General features: G+C 38.9%; 2 protein-coding genes across 4 annotated transcripts in view; both read right to left on the reverse strand.

Moving 5' to 3' along the window:
* Nucleotides 1-13,652, reverse strand: part of LOC307169377 (ICOS ligand-like) — a 107,915-nt gene that overhangs the window by 17,416 nt on the left and 76,847 nt on the right. The gene's annotated exons all lie outside the window — the stretch shown is intronic.
* LOC307169380 (uncharacterized protein) lies at nucleotides 1,699-6,905 on the reverse strand. 2 transcript variants are annotated; one of them, XR_013823101.1, is made up of 5 exons: nucleotides 6,839-6,905; nucleotides 6,466-6,665; nucleotides 4,954-4,994; nucleotides 3,504-3,827; nucleotides 1,699-3,296 (listed from the first exon to the last, which is right to left on the reverse strand). XR_013823101.1 is itself a non-coding variant. In XM_079889996.1 (4 exons), the coding sequence occupies exons 1-4, from the start codon at nucleotides 5,608-5,610 to the stop codon at nucleotides 3,052-3,054; spliced, it is 621 nt and encodes a 206-aa protein (XP_079746122.1). In that variant the 5' UTR covers nucleotides 5,611-5,730; the 3' UTR covers nucleotides 1,705-3,051. The 2 variants fall into 2 exon arrangements, 1 of the variants encoding a protein (XP_079746122.1); XM_079889996.1 differs by lacking the exons at nucleotides 6,466-6,665; nucleotides 6,839-6,905 and adding an exon at nucleotides 5,600-5,730 and having other exon boundaries at nucleotides 1,705-3,296.

The following is a 13,652-nucleotide window of genomic DNA, read 5'->3' on the forward strand; positions in this document are numbered from 1 at the left end:
ATATTCAGCACACAAGAAAGCTTGGGATCAGTGACGTAGTAAGACATGAAAAAAGTTAAAAAGTTATAAAAAATAATTAATTTGATGTGCTGACAGGAATTACTCATTTTTTCTAAACGATGTGCAGTTTTAATCTTGAGAAATATAAAATGATATAAATATAAAATGATCTTCCAGTATTAGTGTTAGAGCTGTGTATCAGTTTTTATCTTTTTTATCTTTTGCACACTGTCATACAAATACATTGGGCCCTATTTTAACGATCTGAAACGCAAGTATCAAGCGCAAAGCGCAAGTAACTTTGTGGGCGGGTCTCAGGCGCTGTTGCTATTATACCGGCAGGATAAATGACTCTTGCGCCCGGCGCAAATCTAAAAGGGGTTGGTCTGAAGTAGCTTCATTATTCATAGGTGTGGTTTGGGCGTAATGTGAAATAAACCAATCAGAGCGTCATCTCACATTCCCTTTAAGAGCAGACGCGCTTTTTCCATAGTGGATTGCTATTGTAACGGCGGATTTGCCAGGCGCGATCTATCTATCGTAATAATGTATGATTTGCAAAAAAGAAAACTGCTGCTTCTGTGTAGATGAGAGAATCAAAGTGTATGCGCGTTGTGCACACGCTACATTGATTATGGCCAAGCATGCGCCCTTAAAATAGCATATGAATAACATGCGCAACGCGCCACTGACTTTAAACAATTTTTTCCTGGTTAGTGGCGCAACTGTTTTCTAAACCTGCAAAATAGCATGAAGGAACGTTTGCGCTGGAACACGCCTCCTCTTTGCGCTGAACCGCCCAGGGAGCGCAAGTGTATTTCTTAGTTAACCGACATGCGTCTGTGGAGGGAAAAGTCCGCTTTGCGCGGGTGCAGAATAATGACACATGCGTCGGTGTACAAAGTCAATTGCGCTGGGTGCAAGATTCTGGACGTCATAAACAGTAGCAGTCTTTACTTCACCTGTTTCACTTCAACATTTCTCTGAGTGATGTCTTATATTCCTGCTGCCATTGAGTCTTAATAAAGAACAGCGCTGCTGGATCCTGATGAGAGAGCGCAAATACGACCATATCTCATCCTCAAATCACTCCACTGGCTCCCTGTCTCACTCACACACAGTGTCTTTATGGTCTTCAAACTCACCTTTTTAGAAGAGTTTTTGGATGATTTTTTATTTTGGTTGTTTCTAAATTGTAGCACTTTGGGTTTTTGCTTAGCAAGTGCGTTACAAATAAAATGTATTATTATTATTATTATTATTATTTATACATTATTATGTCTTGACTTTAGTTTATCATCACTGTAACAGCAGGACAAGATTGCAGAACTTCCAGTGACATCATGATCGTAACCCACAGAGAACAAAGAGAGAGAGAATTGAAAAGAACAGGGAAATACAGCCTGACCTTTTCATGAATTTGCCTTTCAAATGAGCTCAAAAGTAAGACTGTACAATAAGAGACTGTATTCTCTGAAGGGACGAGAGATTCAGAGATTCAGAGATTCAGGATTGTTGTCAGACTAGATGTGTGAGTGAGTGTGCAGGTACAGTGTGTCCCATATACACCGTCATGTCTTGGTTTTGTTTATTATTACCAGTTACATCCTCATTCTGATCTACAAAGAAACTGACAGACATTTTTATGCAAATATAAAAAATACAAGTTTGATAAAATATTGAGACAGAACAGGCAAAAAAGTTGCACAATAATTTGCTTTATTGTATAAATGTTATTCAGGGTTGATATTATTGTCATATTTCACTGTTTATTTTTAGCATGACAGGAACTCACAAACCTGACTGACAGTTTTGTATTTCTCTTCTTTTTCACTTTTGTATTGCATGTATTATTGCATTTTGTAGTATATGGTCAAAATACTTTGATGCCTAATCATCATACTGTTTCTGAATAGGCATTCAGTGTGATTGTTCTTCAATAGTTTGCAGAGCTGTGACCTGATGCCAGTATATGATGCGTTACATTTACTCATAAGGAGGGTGTTGATGTGGAAACTCTGAGCATCAGGATGTTTGTCATATACACACATGAGAAAAGCCCAATCCCATGTGTGTATTGTAATGTTCTGGTGCTGAGATACAGCTGGGCCCTTAGAGAACATTCAAACCCTCACTAGTCCCTCAAAGAGTCCCAGTGAACTGCCCAAAACACACCAAGCTTCTTCAGGAAGGGGTTAGTTGTGATGAGGAGACGCTGGTGTTCAGTGTCATGATTCTGCCTTGTCTCTGTATTTCTCTAGTTTTGAGGCAGGATCATGACAGACCCATGTTTTATGTGCAAGCACATGGCCTTGTGTTTGGACCATGTGCTTGTGTTGTCTTGTTACCTAGCCCCGCCCCCCTTGTTATCCTCATTTAGTCATTCAATCTGTGTCACCTGTTGTGTTATCATTAGTCTCCCTATTTAATCCCCTGGTGTTTGCTGTTCTGTGCTCGTTCATTGTGATATCTACCTGTGATTACTGTGTCCAGAGAATAGTCTTGTCTAAGTTTGTATCATGTATTAGCTGTTTGTGTCTAGTCATTGTCAAAGTGTTAGTCTAGTTTAGTCTTCCCTTGTTTGTCTTGCCTTTGTTTTGCCCCCTCGTGGGTTTTGTTTTCTGTTTTATTGTCAATAAATAGTGTGTAGAGCATTCTGTCTGTGCCTGGGTTCATCTCCTTTGAGATTCATAACATTCAGATACTGAGTTTTATCCAAATGTGTGAACCAAATTAAACTAATATACCACTGATGTGCTGTTTGTTTTCTGCTTTCACTTTGGATAAAAGCATCAAAATGAATAAATGTAAATGCAAAACATTTGGTCTTAGTAAAAAACTATAAGATTATAAATATCCAAACAATTCTGACTGATGCATTGTTTATCAAAACAATTTATTGGGTCTTAAACATAAGATCATGCAAATACAATGAATCTATGCTCCTTGTTTCCTCTGTTTATACATGAGAATATCTTAAACACTTTACAGTTTCTGCAAATAATGCAATTCATGCTTTATCATTATTATCAGCTATTACTGATTCATGTGTTAAACCTCATGAGTGTCTGAACTCATGTCGTGTCTGTCTGCCCTACGACTGCTTGAGTTCTTTCTTTTCCACCAAGCAACAATGAAACCTATAACTATAACTACAACTATAACTGTAACTATAACTATAATTCCAGATGTAATGCCAACCCAGAGCCAAGGCGATGATGTTTCCACACTGTCTGGTTCTGTTTCTCCTTGGTTTTCTTGTTCAGTCGATATGGATCTTTTTTCTGTTGTTGATTCTGCAACAAAGAAATATAAGAGGAAACTTTACCTCACTGTGATAAAGATAACAGATCCATCTATAATTTATAAACAGCAGCATTCAGACTGAAACATCACTAATGAACATCAGATAAGGGATCAACTTCTTGCAGTATTTAGATTTTAAAGCAAATAACTTTTATTAAATTAAAAACGTTATGCACAATTCCACTAGTTTCACACACCGATGATGATCAGCACTACATTCTTCTGTTCATCTGAGGGTGTGATGAGGCAGTTGAAGTCTCCAGCATCAGTGTGAGTGAGATCTGTGAGTTTGATGGAGAAGTTTCCTCTCTCATTCTCCAATGGAAAAGTTTCAACTCTAGTCTTGTAACGAGGGTCCTGTGACCCTGAATCTTCACCCTTGACTATATCATACACAATCTTGCTGCTATTGTGTCTCCAGTGTACATCAGTGTCTTGAAGTTTCAGATCATGTTCAGTGGAAGAACACGGCAGGAGAACAGAACCACCAATAACAGCCTCTACTGTTTCCTGCAGAGACACTGAAACAACACAAACTGTTATTGACCATATTACTTTCTGGTTGTCAATAAGCCTTGGGTATTCCAGTGAACTGTTAGTTATCATTCTGTTCTTCAACACAAAACCATCAACGGTTGACTTTTTAATGTTGTATTTCTATTTTAATGCAGTTATCACACTTTTGCCAACACCAGTTTTGTTGATTGTGATTAAGAATTGAATCTAATGGGAAAGTTGGAATAAGAAACACAGTGTGTGTAATTGGACACACACACGCAACATTTTTCCAGTAGTTCAAAAGTTATTTTCAATGTGATAACCAAAAACATTATTTGTTCATCCTTCTGAGAATGTCCCCATTTGTAAAACCAAATGTTGTAAGATGTAGGAAATGCAACATTTGATAGAAAACACTTTTATTTAATAATAAAAAAGAAATTAATTACCACTATAACCTGAGATGAGGGCAGATGAGCGTTTATTGGGTCAAATTAACTATTTCCTGTAACATTTTTTCAAGTTTCACTTTTGAATTAATATTAAACATGATAAAATCACTATAAAATAAACTGTAAGGTGAAGTATGACGTACTCACAAAGTCTCATAAAAACAATACATTTTCTTGCGAATAAATGACAGAGTGAGCACTGCGCTCTCCCTTTATATTAACAGAAGCTGCATGTCAGTCAGTTTAAAGCAAGCTCACTGATTTCAGTGCACTTGTAAAAACTCCCATTGTATTCAATGAATCTAAAGTTTACAATAAATCTTTAATTTACAGTGTATAGATGATTATTTTCACATGAAAGTGTGAAAACTGATGGTTGAATTGAATTCTGCTGAGGAGGAACACGTCTTTTTATGTTGTCTTGCGTTTGAATAACGAAATTAATGCTAGGCCTGATTAATTAAGTGACTATAATCTGATTATAAACTAGTATTACACTATTGATGCTGTTAAAGCTACATCAGGACATTGAAGATACCGACACACCAGCAAAAGACATTTCACAGGAAGTTTTCCAGCTGGATTATAATATTGCAGAAGTTCTTATAATATTCTGTGCAGATGGTCAATTGTAAATGTACTTTAACAGTCAGTGGCAGTAATTCATCTTTCAAATGTAGTTTGTTTAGGTCCTCACCTTTGTTTATCAGCACCGCAAACACACAGATGAAGCCGCAACTACAGAAAAAACAAAAAAAAAAAAAAACAAGTTTATTTAACTTCCTTTGGTTCAACTTGAATAGTACGGTACAAACACTAAAGTCATGAGTTTGATTCCCACATAACACACATAATAAAGGTAAGATGGTAAGATAGGATATAGTGTGTCTCTCCCATACGTTTTATTACTGATCACTGATGTCACTAAATTTCTCTCTAAATATGTTACAAACTGGCAGTAAATGTTCTTAAATGGGCAACTTTACCCTTCTTATCCAATTGGTAAACCCTTGAATTCACTAAAAATCAAACTACTATCAATTGAAACTCCCTGCACACCAGTTCAAACAGCTAATGCTAACTGCTAACCACTTAATCCAGATAATAGTTACATCAGAGAAGCCATGCAAATAAGCTTTATATTCATTAATTAACCAATTAAATGTTTTAACAACACTTAAACGATTTCCTTTTTTAATTTGAGTTAAAATAAAGCATTTGACAACCAGAACACAGCAGGACAAACACGAACACGAGCAACAAGCTAAACCAGGCCTTCATTGTTGAGAAGTACATGTGTGTGCACGGCAAATAGCATTTCATTCTGCATTCAGCAGACATACCTGATTATCATGGTGGACCAATATTATCAATATATATTTAATTTGACTATATTGCTTAAAAATACTTTTGAAATTAGGGTGAAATACTACTGTTTACAACAGAAAGTATCGTAACTCTACACTTCCGTATACTCCATGCGTTCTACGTCATGACATCACATGTAAGTGACGTCAACTGATCAGCCATAACATAAGCAGATATTCGTCGAGTTTGGGTTTCATAAAAGTAGCAATACAACATTATTACAACTTGTTTGTCAAGGATAACAGAATAAAGTTAATTAACTTATTTCCATTGTGGTCCTTGATTCTAAAACCAACATTATCCATTAAAACCTTATTGTCCAATGGCAACTTATTCCACTGCGCACCTGTGTATTCAAACGTCCTATTACCATACAAAGTCTTACACTTACATAGTTTCAGGAATGCTAACCATCTTTCAATGGGTCACCATCCAATCTGCTGAAAGTGTCCATTATCCACCACATGAGTAAAAGAATGATTTCCTAAAACTATTCTCAATCATTTATTTTATGACTTTGTAACTTTGCCATCCACATACTGAATAAATCAGTCATTTATGAACAACACGCATACTCAAGTTGACTTTGTACTAGACCTGTAGCAAGAACCTTTAAACTTTATTATTTTAAAAAAACTAGCATATCTATACATTTAATTCGAGCATTAACTTTTCCTAAAACTTTCCAGGCCATACTTACACCACTTAAATTATTATCCAGAACACAACTAGGATAATTGACCGATGTTCTGTTTACAAGTACACAACCATCAACTTTAACTACAAAATCATCTGCCTTCCAAATGAACAGCAGTAAATGAGTAAATGTTCTCAGACTTACATTAATATGAGATTGAAGCTTCTTTCTTAAACTCCTCTGAGAAAACACTGTGTTCTGGATCCTGAAACATTTCTCTGAATGATGTCTCATATATTCCTGCTGTCACTGAGTCTTTAATACACACTCATGTCTTGACTTTAGTTTATCTATGTAACAGCAGGACAAGAACGCAGAATTTCCAGCAACATCCTCATTCTGACCTACAGAGAAAATGAAAGAGAGAGAATTTTAACAACAGTGCATACATTTTAACAACAGTGCAGGGAATTTAGTGATAAATATCAAATTTGTAAAGATTTAGATGAAAATATGGATTTTTTTTAATGAAATGTCTTTTTCATATCTGATCTCAGTCCAAAAAGATTTTCCTCACAGTTCCTCTCTCCTGTTTTCATCCTGACAGACTGAACAAGCTCTGAGAGACTCACGACTGATATGACGTCTGATGGGAGGAGAAACTCAGGATTGTTGTCAGTCTAGATGAGCATGTGATTGGGCAAATATGTTTTGTGGTTTTGTTTATTGTACATCCTCATTCTGGAGAGAGAGAGAGAGAGAGAGAGAGAGAGAGAGAGAGAGAGAGAGAGAGAGGGTGAAACTTCACAGTCTAATAAATTTGCCTTTCAAACTTTTATTACAGTATCAGCATGTAGGTTTGGTTGTGTGTTGCTTGTTTTAATTCAGTTGAACTTTGTGAATTCATTTGTAACTTGTACATTTGTTTTGTATACGTCTATTCTTTTACATTATTATAATGTTAATAGATTCAAGATTCAAGTGGCTTCATTGACCTGGTAAAAAGCTTTACAAATTGCCAAAGCATTGCTAACATTAAATTACAGACATACATATTTACACACAAATAATAAATAAATTATAAATAACAATGAGATAGGAAAGCCAAAAAAGTACACAATGATGTTTTGTTATTAAAGTATTATTCAGTGTTAATGTAAGGACCCTGTGCTTGTGTCATTTGAGTTCATGTTCCTTTTGTTGTGTTCATGGTCTTTGTAGTTCTTTTGTTCTTGCTAATTATGCTCAGGTGTCTCTTGTTATCTGATTAGTTCTGTTATTTAACCATGGGGTTTATTCTTACCTGGGCGGATTATTATTTGAATGTTAGTTTGTTCTAATGTTTGTGTTGTAACCACCTCCACGCTATACTCAGGTAAAGGGCAACACAGAATAAAGGGGTTCTATACCTATGGAAAATGTCTGTTAAAATCACACCAGAATCTTCAGAATGAATGAACCATCTGACTTACTTTATATTGCTTAATAGCACAGTGAAAATGAAAACTCCCAATAGACATATGAATTAACAAAACATTTAAAACAAAACCCCAAAAGAAAACAGAATACACTGTACTTTGACAATCATAAGCCGCTTGTTTCAATCTCAGATGGACACAATAGTAGTATTCAAGTATTTCCCATTTGTTTAAATACCACTCAGTTCCCTGGATACCATCACTTAGACAATCACATTAAAGCACAACTTATCTGATACGAGTCCAAAGGGGCCTGAAAGATGTGGGCCAAGTCTCTGAAAGAAATCGTGAGAGAAGTCCGAGTCCAAGCAACAAAATCCACTCCACAATTGACTCCAAACAAAGAGCATATGTGGCCCTGGACTTTCTGGCCCACAGCAGCCCACCACATCCCACATCATAACACATTGGCTCATTAATGTGCAGAATAATATTTAACACCACTTATAGCATAAAAATATAACACAATACAAAATAAATGCTATTTGAACATTTATTTGAAGTAACACAACATATTAGGTCATATTTGTAAAACAAAGGGAAACAAACAGAAAAACATTAAGACATACAACATTATTAATATAAAACTATCAAGACAGCAAATCAGCTAGTCAGGGGGTATCAGTGCAGTGTAAGATACACTACTCAGAGTAGGCTGCACCACTCAGCTGAAACTCCTGAATCCAGATTGAAACTATTTTGCATTAAAACGAATTCTCATGGCATACTATTAGGCTATCATGTGACATTAAACTGATGCTTTTTTTTTAAAGCAACTTTTCAGCTCCACCTTTTCTTTTCTTCCACCTTTTCATCCATGGACAATTATTTGTAATTATCTGCTCAGAGAAATTCGCTGTAACGGATAAATCTCTCTCTCTCTCTCTCTCTCTCTCTCTCTCTCTCTCTCTCTCTCTCTCTCTCTCTGTAAATGAGACATGAAAGGGGGCGTATTTCAAGATATGCAATGGAGTCCATTGCGTATCTTGAAATACGCCCGACTCACTCATCCATTTGCGTAGAGATGTAATATTATGAAAAAAAAAAAAAAATTTGTGTACCGGGTGGACCGGCCCACATTGGCCAGTGGCCCACCGGGAAAAGTCCCTGTGCTCCAGATGGCCAGTCCGCCCCTGCTAGTCTCTATGTGAAGTCGCTTGTGGTCGTTGGTAGTGCTGTCGCTCTAATGTTATTGGCAGACTGCTCGTCTGGCCACATCTATACAAAACACCATCACAGTGATACAACTATATTATTTTAATTTGACTAGGAATTAGGCTCAAAAGAAACAGTATGCTGTTGGGAGAGTGTTTTTATATTACCACACAGTAGTGTTCAGTGGATTCAATTATTTAGGCTACTAGATTAACGACTGATCAATCTACAAATTAAACTCACTCATACTGTCATAAATTACTAAAACGTCATCCGAATTTGACAAATAATCAATTTTCTTGTCCCTAATAGTCAACTTTTCTTTTCCATGCATCATTTTATTATATCCATGTTTGTGGTTAGTTACAGTCAAATCATATAAAACAGTGAAATCGCCCAACAATATTATGGTGTTTTCTGGCTCAAAGAGGGAAAACTCACTGTTGTAGGTCTCGAAAGAAACTAATGCATTTTGTGATGTAGATTACCTAGATATTACACTTTTTAAAAATGAGACTCTATAAATCGAGGGGATGGGGGGCCTACAAAACCTCTCAGCCCCGGGGCCTAACATTAGGTTAAGGCGGCACTGTACATGACACAACGGTACAGCTTGGTGTACCGGTAGCAATTGCATGAGCTTTAGCGCTAAAAACAGTGGAGGAGGTGGTGTTTCCCTTTTGCTGCCACAACTTTTGTGCTGCTATATTCTTGCCTTATGCACTGAATACTTATTAACAGAATGAGATCTTGAAAAGTTAAATTTCTGGTTAAAAGACAAGTGAGTCTGTCAATATGTTGCTGCCTTAACAATTATGTAAACTTTCATCTTGAAAATATTGTTTTATTTGCAGGAACTGTGAAGTGTTTAACATATTCTCATGTATAAACAAAGGAGCATAGATTCATTGTATTTGCATGATCTTATTATGGTCAAGACCCAATAAATTATTTTGATGAAATAATGCATCTGTCAAAGTTGTTTGGATATTTATAATCTTATACTTTTTACTAAAACCTAATGTTTTTCATTTACATTTATTAATTTGGCTGATGCTTTTATCCAAAGTGTGAAAGCAGAAATGTGGTTTCTGGTTTAACAAAAAACAAAACAAAAAAAACATCAGTGGTAAATAAGTTTAATTTAGCTAACACATTTAGATCAAAGTCAGGGTGCTTCTCAATACTCAAATTGATGTTTCCTCGTTCCTACGTCCTCCAACCTGTGATTTGGAAACCGATCGTACTCGGCCATCTTGAAGGAAATCTCTGTTCTCTTATTGTAATGAGGAGCAAGGAAACTTCCTGAGGAATCATGAGTGAGGATATACAGGTTTTCCTGAGGAATCATGAGCGAGGATATACAGGTGTTCCTGAGGAATCATGAGCGAGGATGCACAGATGTTCCTGAGGAATCATGAGCGAGGATACACAGGTGTTCCTGAGGAATCATGAGCAGGACACACAGGTGTTCCTGAGGAATCATGAGTGAGGACACACAGGTGTTCCTGAGGAATCATGAGCGAGGACATACAGGTGTTCCTGAGGAATCATGAGCCAGGATACACAGATGTTCCTGAGGAATCATGAGCGAGGATACACAGATGTTCCTGAGGAATCATGAGTGAGGACACACAGGTGTTCCTGAGGAATCATGAGTGAGGATACACAGGTGTTCCTGAGGAATCATGAGTGAGGACACACAGGTGTTCCTGAGGAATCATGAGCGAGGATAAACAGGTGTTCCTGAGGAATCATGAGTGAGGATACACAGGTGTTCCTGAGGAATCATGAGCGAGGATACACAGGTGTTCCTGAGGAATCATGAGTGAGGACACACAGGTGTTCCTGAGGAATCATGAGCCAGGATACACAGATGTTCCTGAGGAATCATGAGCGAGGATACACAGATGTTCCTGAGGAATCATGAGCGAGGATACACAGGTGTTCCTGAGGAATCATGAGCGAGGATACACAGATGTTCCTGAGGAATCATGAGCGAGGATACACAGATGTTCCTGAGGAATCATGAGCGAGGATACACAGGATATTCCTGAGGAATCATGAGCGAGGATACACAGATGTTCCTGAGGAATCATGAGCGAGGATACACAGGTGTTCCTGAGGAATCATGAGCAGGACACACAGGTGTTCCTGAGGAATCATGAGCCAGGATACACAGATGTTCCTGAGGAATCATGAGCGAGGATACACAGGTGTTCCTGAGGAATCATGAGCCAGGATACACAGATGTTCCTGAGGAATCATGAGCGAGGATACACAGATGTTCCTGAGGAATCATGAGCGAGGATACACAGATGTTCCTGAGGAATCATGAGCGAGGATACACAGGTGTTCCTGAGGAATCATGAGTGAGGACACACAGGTGTTCCTGAGGAATCATGAGCGAGGATACACAGGTGTTCCTGAGGAATCATGAGCGAGGATAAACAGGTGTTCCTGAGGAATCATGAGCGAGGACACACAGGTGTTCCTGAGGAATCATGAGCGAGGACACACAGGTGTTCCTGAGGAATCATAATAATAATAATAATACATTTTATTTCAAGCGCCTTATCAGGACACCCAAGGACACTGTACAAAGCAGATATAAACATTTAAAAAGTCAAATAAGTTTAAACCGCGGCAAGACAACAATGAGCTGATATGGGTCAGGCGGAATATGACTGTCTGAACAAAAAAGTTTTGAGTTTGGATTTGAAGAGGTGAAATGAGTCCATGGTACGGAGGTCAGGAGGTAGGGAATTCCAGAGATGGGGAGCAGAGCGACTAAACGCCCTGCTCCCCATTGTGACAAGACGGGCAGGGGGAACGGAAAGCTGGCAGGTATGGGAGGATCGGAGTGAACGGGTCGGGATGTTTAAATGGAGGAGATCTGAGATGTATGGAGGAGCCATGTTATGAACTGCTTTGAAAGTGATGAGAATTATTTTAAAGATGATCCCCTGTTTGATGGGAAGCCAGTGAAGTTGTTGCAGGATGGGAGTGATATGATGAGAGATGGGGGTCCGAGTAATCAGGCGTGCAGCAGAGTTCTGGAGGAGCTGCAGCTTCTGGAGCGACTTATTGGGGAGACCAAACAGGAGTGAGTTGCAATAATCTATCCGAGATGTGACGAGACTGTGAACCAGGATGGCGGTGGTTTGGGGAGTGAGAGAGGGACGGAGACGGGAGATGTTGCGCAGGTGGAAGTAGGCAGACCGGGTGATGCTATTAATGTGAGACTGGAAAGATAGTGTGCTATCGAGGATGACACCCAGACTCTTAACCTGAGGGGAGGGAAGGACAATTGAGTTATCAATGGCAATGGAAACTTTATTGGCTTTGGAGAGAGTATGAGGTGTGCCTACCAGGAGGACTTCGGTTTTGGAACTGTTCAGTTTGAGAAAGTTGGATGAGAACCAAGAGTGGATTTCTTGGAGACAGAGGGTGAGGGAGGTTGGTGGGAGTAAGGAGGAAGGTTTAGTAGAGAGGTAGAGCTGGGTGTCGTCCGCGTAGCAATGGAATTTAATGTTGTGTTTACGGAGGATGTGACCAAGAGGGAGGATGTAGATGATAAAAAGGAGAGGCCCCAATACAGAGCCTTGGGGCACTCCAGCAGAGACGGGGAAAGTAACGGATTTCTGGGATTTGAATTGTATGAACTGTGTGCGATCAGAAATGTATGAAGTAAACCAGGCTAAGGGAATGTGGGTGATACCAATGGATGATAGTCGACTGAGGAGGGTAGGATGAGAAATGGTATCAAAAGCTGCTGTGAGGTCCAGAAGAATGAGAATTGAAAGTAGTCCAGAATCAGAAGCCATGAGAAGGTCATCAGTAATTTTGAGGAGTGCGGTTTCGGTGCTATGAAGTGGACGGAAACCGGATTGGAACTGCTCGTAGATGCTGTTGGACATGAGGTGATTATGGAGTTGAAAAGCGACAGATTTTTCCAAAATTTTGGATATGAAGGGTAAGTTGGATATGGGACGAAGATTGTTGAAATTGGTGGGGTCCAGGCCAGGTTTTTTCAGAATGGGTGTGACCGAGGCAGTTTTGAGTGAAGGGGGAACTGAACCGGATCTTAGGGAGGAGTGGATAATCTCAGTGATGAGAGGGGCAAGTGAAGAGCAGCAGGATTTAACCAGGGTGGAGGGGAGTGGGTCGAGCTGACATGTGGAGGGTTTAGATTTATGAATAATATCAGAAATGGCTTGAACGGAGGGAAGGTCGAAACTGGAAAAAGTAGTTATTGGGGATGGATAAGGGGTGTTGAGGTTGCCTCCAGAAACTGCAGCTCCAGATGAAGTCAGGTGTTTATGGATATCCGTGATTTTAGAGACAAAGAAGGACATAAGTTTATTGCAGAAGTCCTGGGATTGCATATGGTAGGGAAGAGAGTCAGGAGGTTTTGAAATGGAGGTGAGAAGGGAAAAGAGGGTTTTAGAATTGTGATGATTAGAGTGGATTAAATGAGAGTAGTAGGCAGATTTAGCTGAGGAGAGGGAGTCCTTATACAGATTAACATGGTCCTTGTACATATTGTTGTGAATGGTGAGTCCAGTTCTATTGGCAAGGCGTTCCAGCTGACGACCCTGAGATTTCAGAAGGCGTAGGGCGGGAGTGAACCAGGGTGCTGAACGGGTGAAGGAAACTGATCTGGATCTCATAGGAGCATGGGTGTCCAAGAGAGTGTGAAGATTTTTGTTGTAGTAAGAAACTACTTCATCAGGTGAACAACAGGCAGATATACTG

The sequence above is a fragment of the Squalius cephalus genome (genome assembly GCF_949319135.1).
Source record: "Squalius cephalus genome assembly, chromosome: 13".
Taxonomy (NCBI): domain Eukaryota; kingdom Metazoa; phylum Chordata; class Actinopteri; order Cypriniformes; family Leuciscidae; genus Squalius; species Squalius cephalus.

Excerpts from the sequence above, each read along its gene's own strand:
- LOC307169380 (XM_079889996.1), bottom strand. Across the intron at positions 3,828-4,953 it reads TGCGGTGCTGATAAACAAAG|TGTCTCTGCAGGAAACAGTA; the intron begins GTGAGGACCTAA and ends GTGTTGTTTCAG. Across the intron at positions 3,297-3,503 it reads TGTAGTGCTGATCATCATCG|AATCAACAACAGAAAAAAGA; the intron begins GTGTGTGAAACT and ends TCTTTGTTGCAG.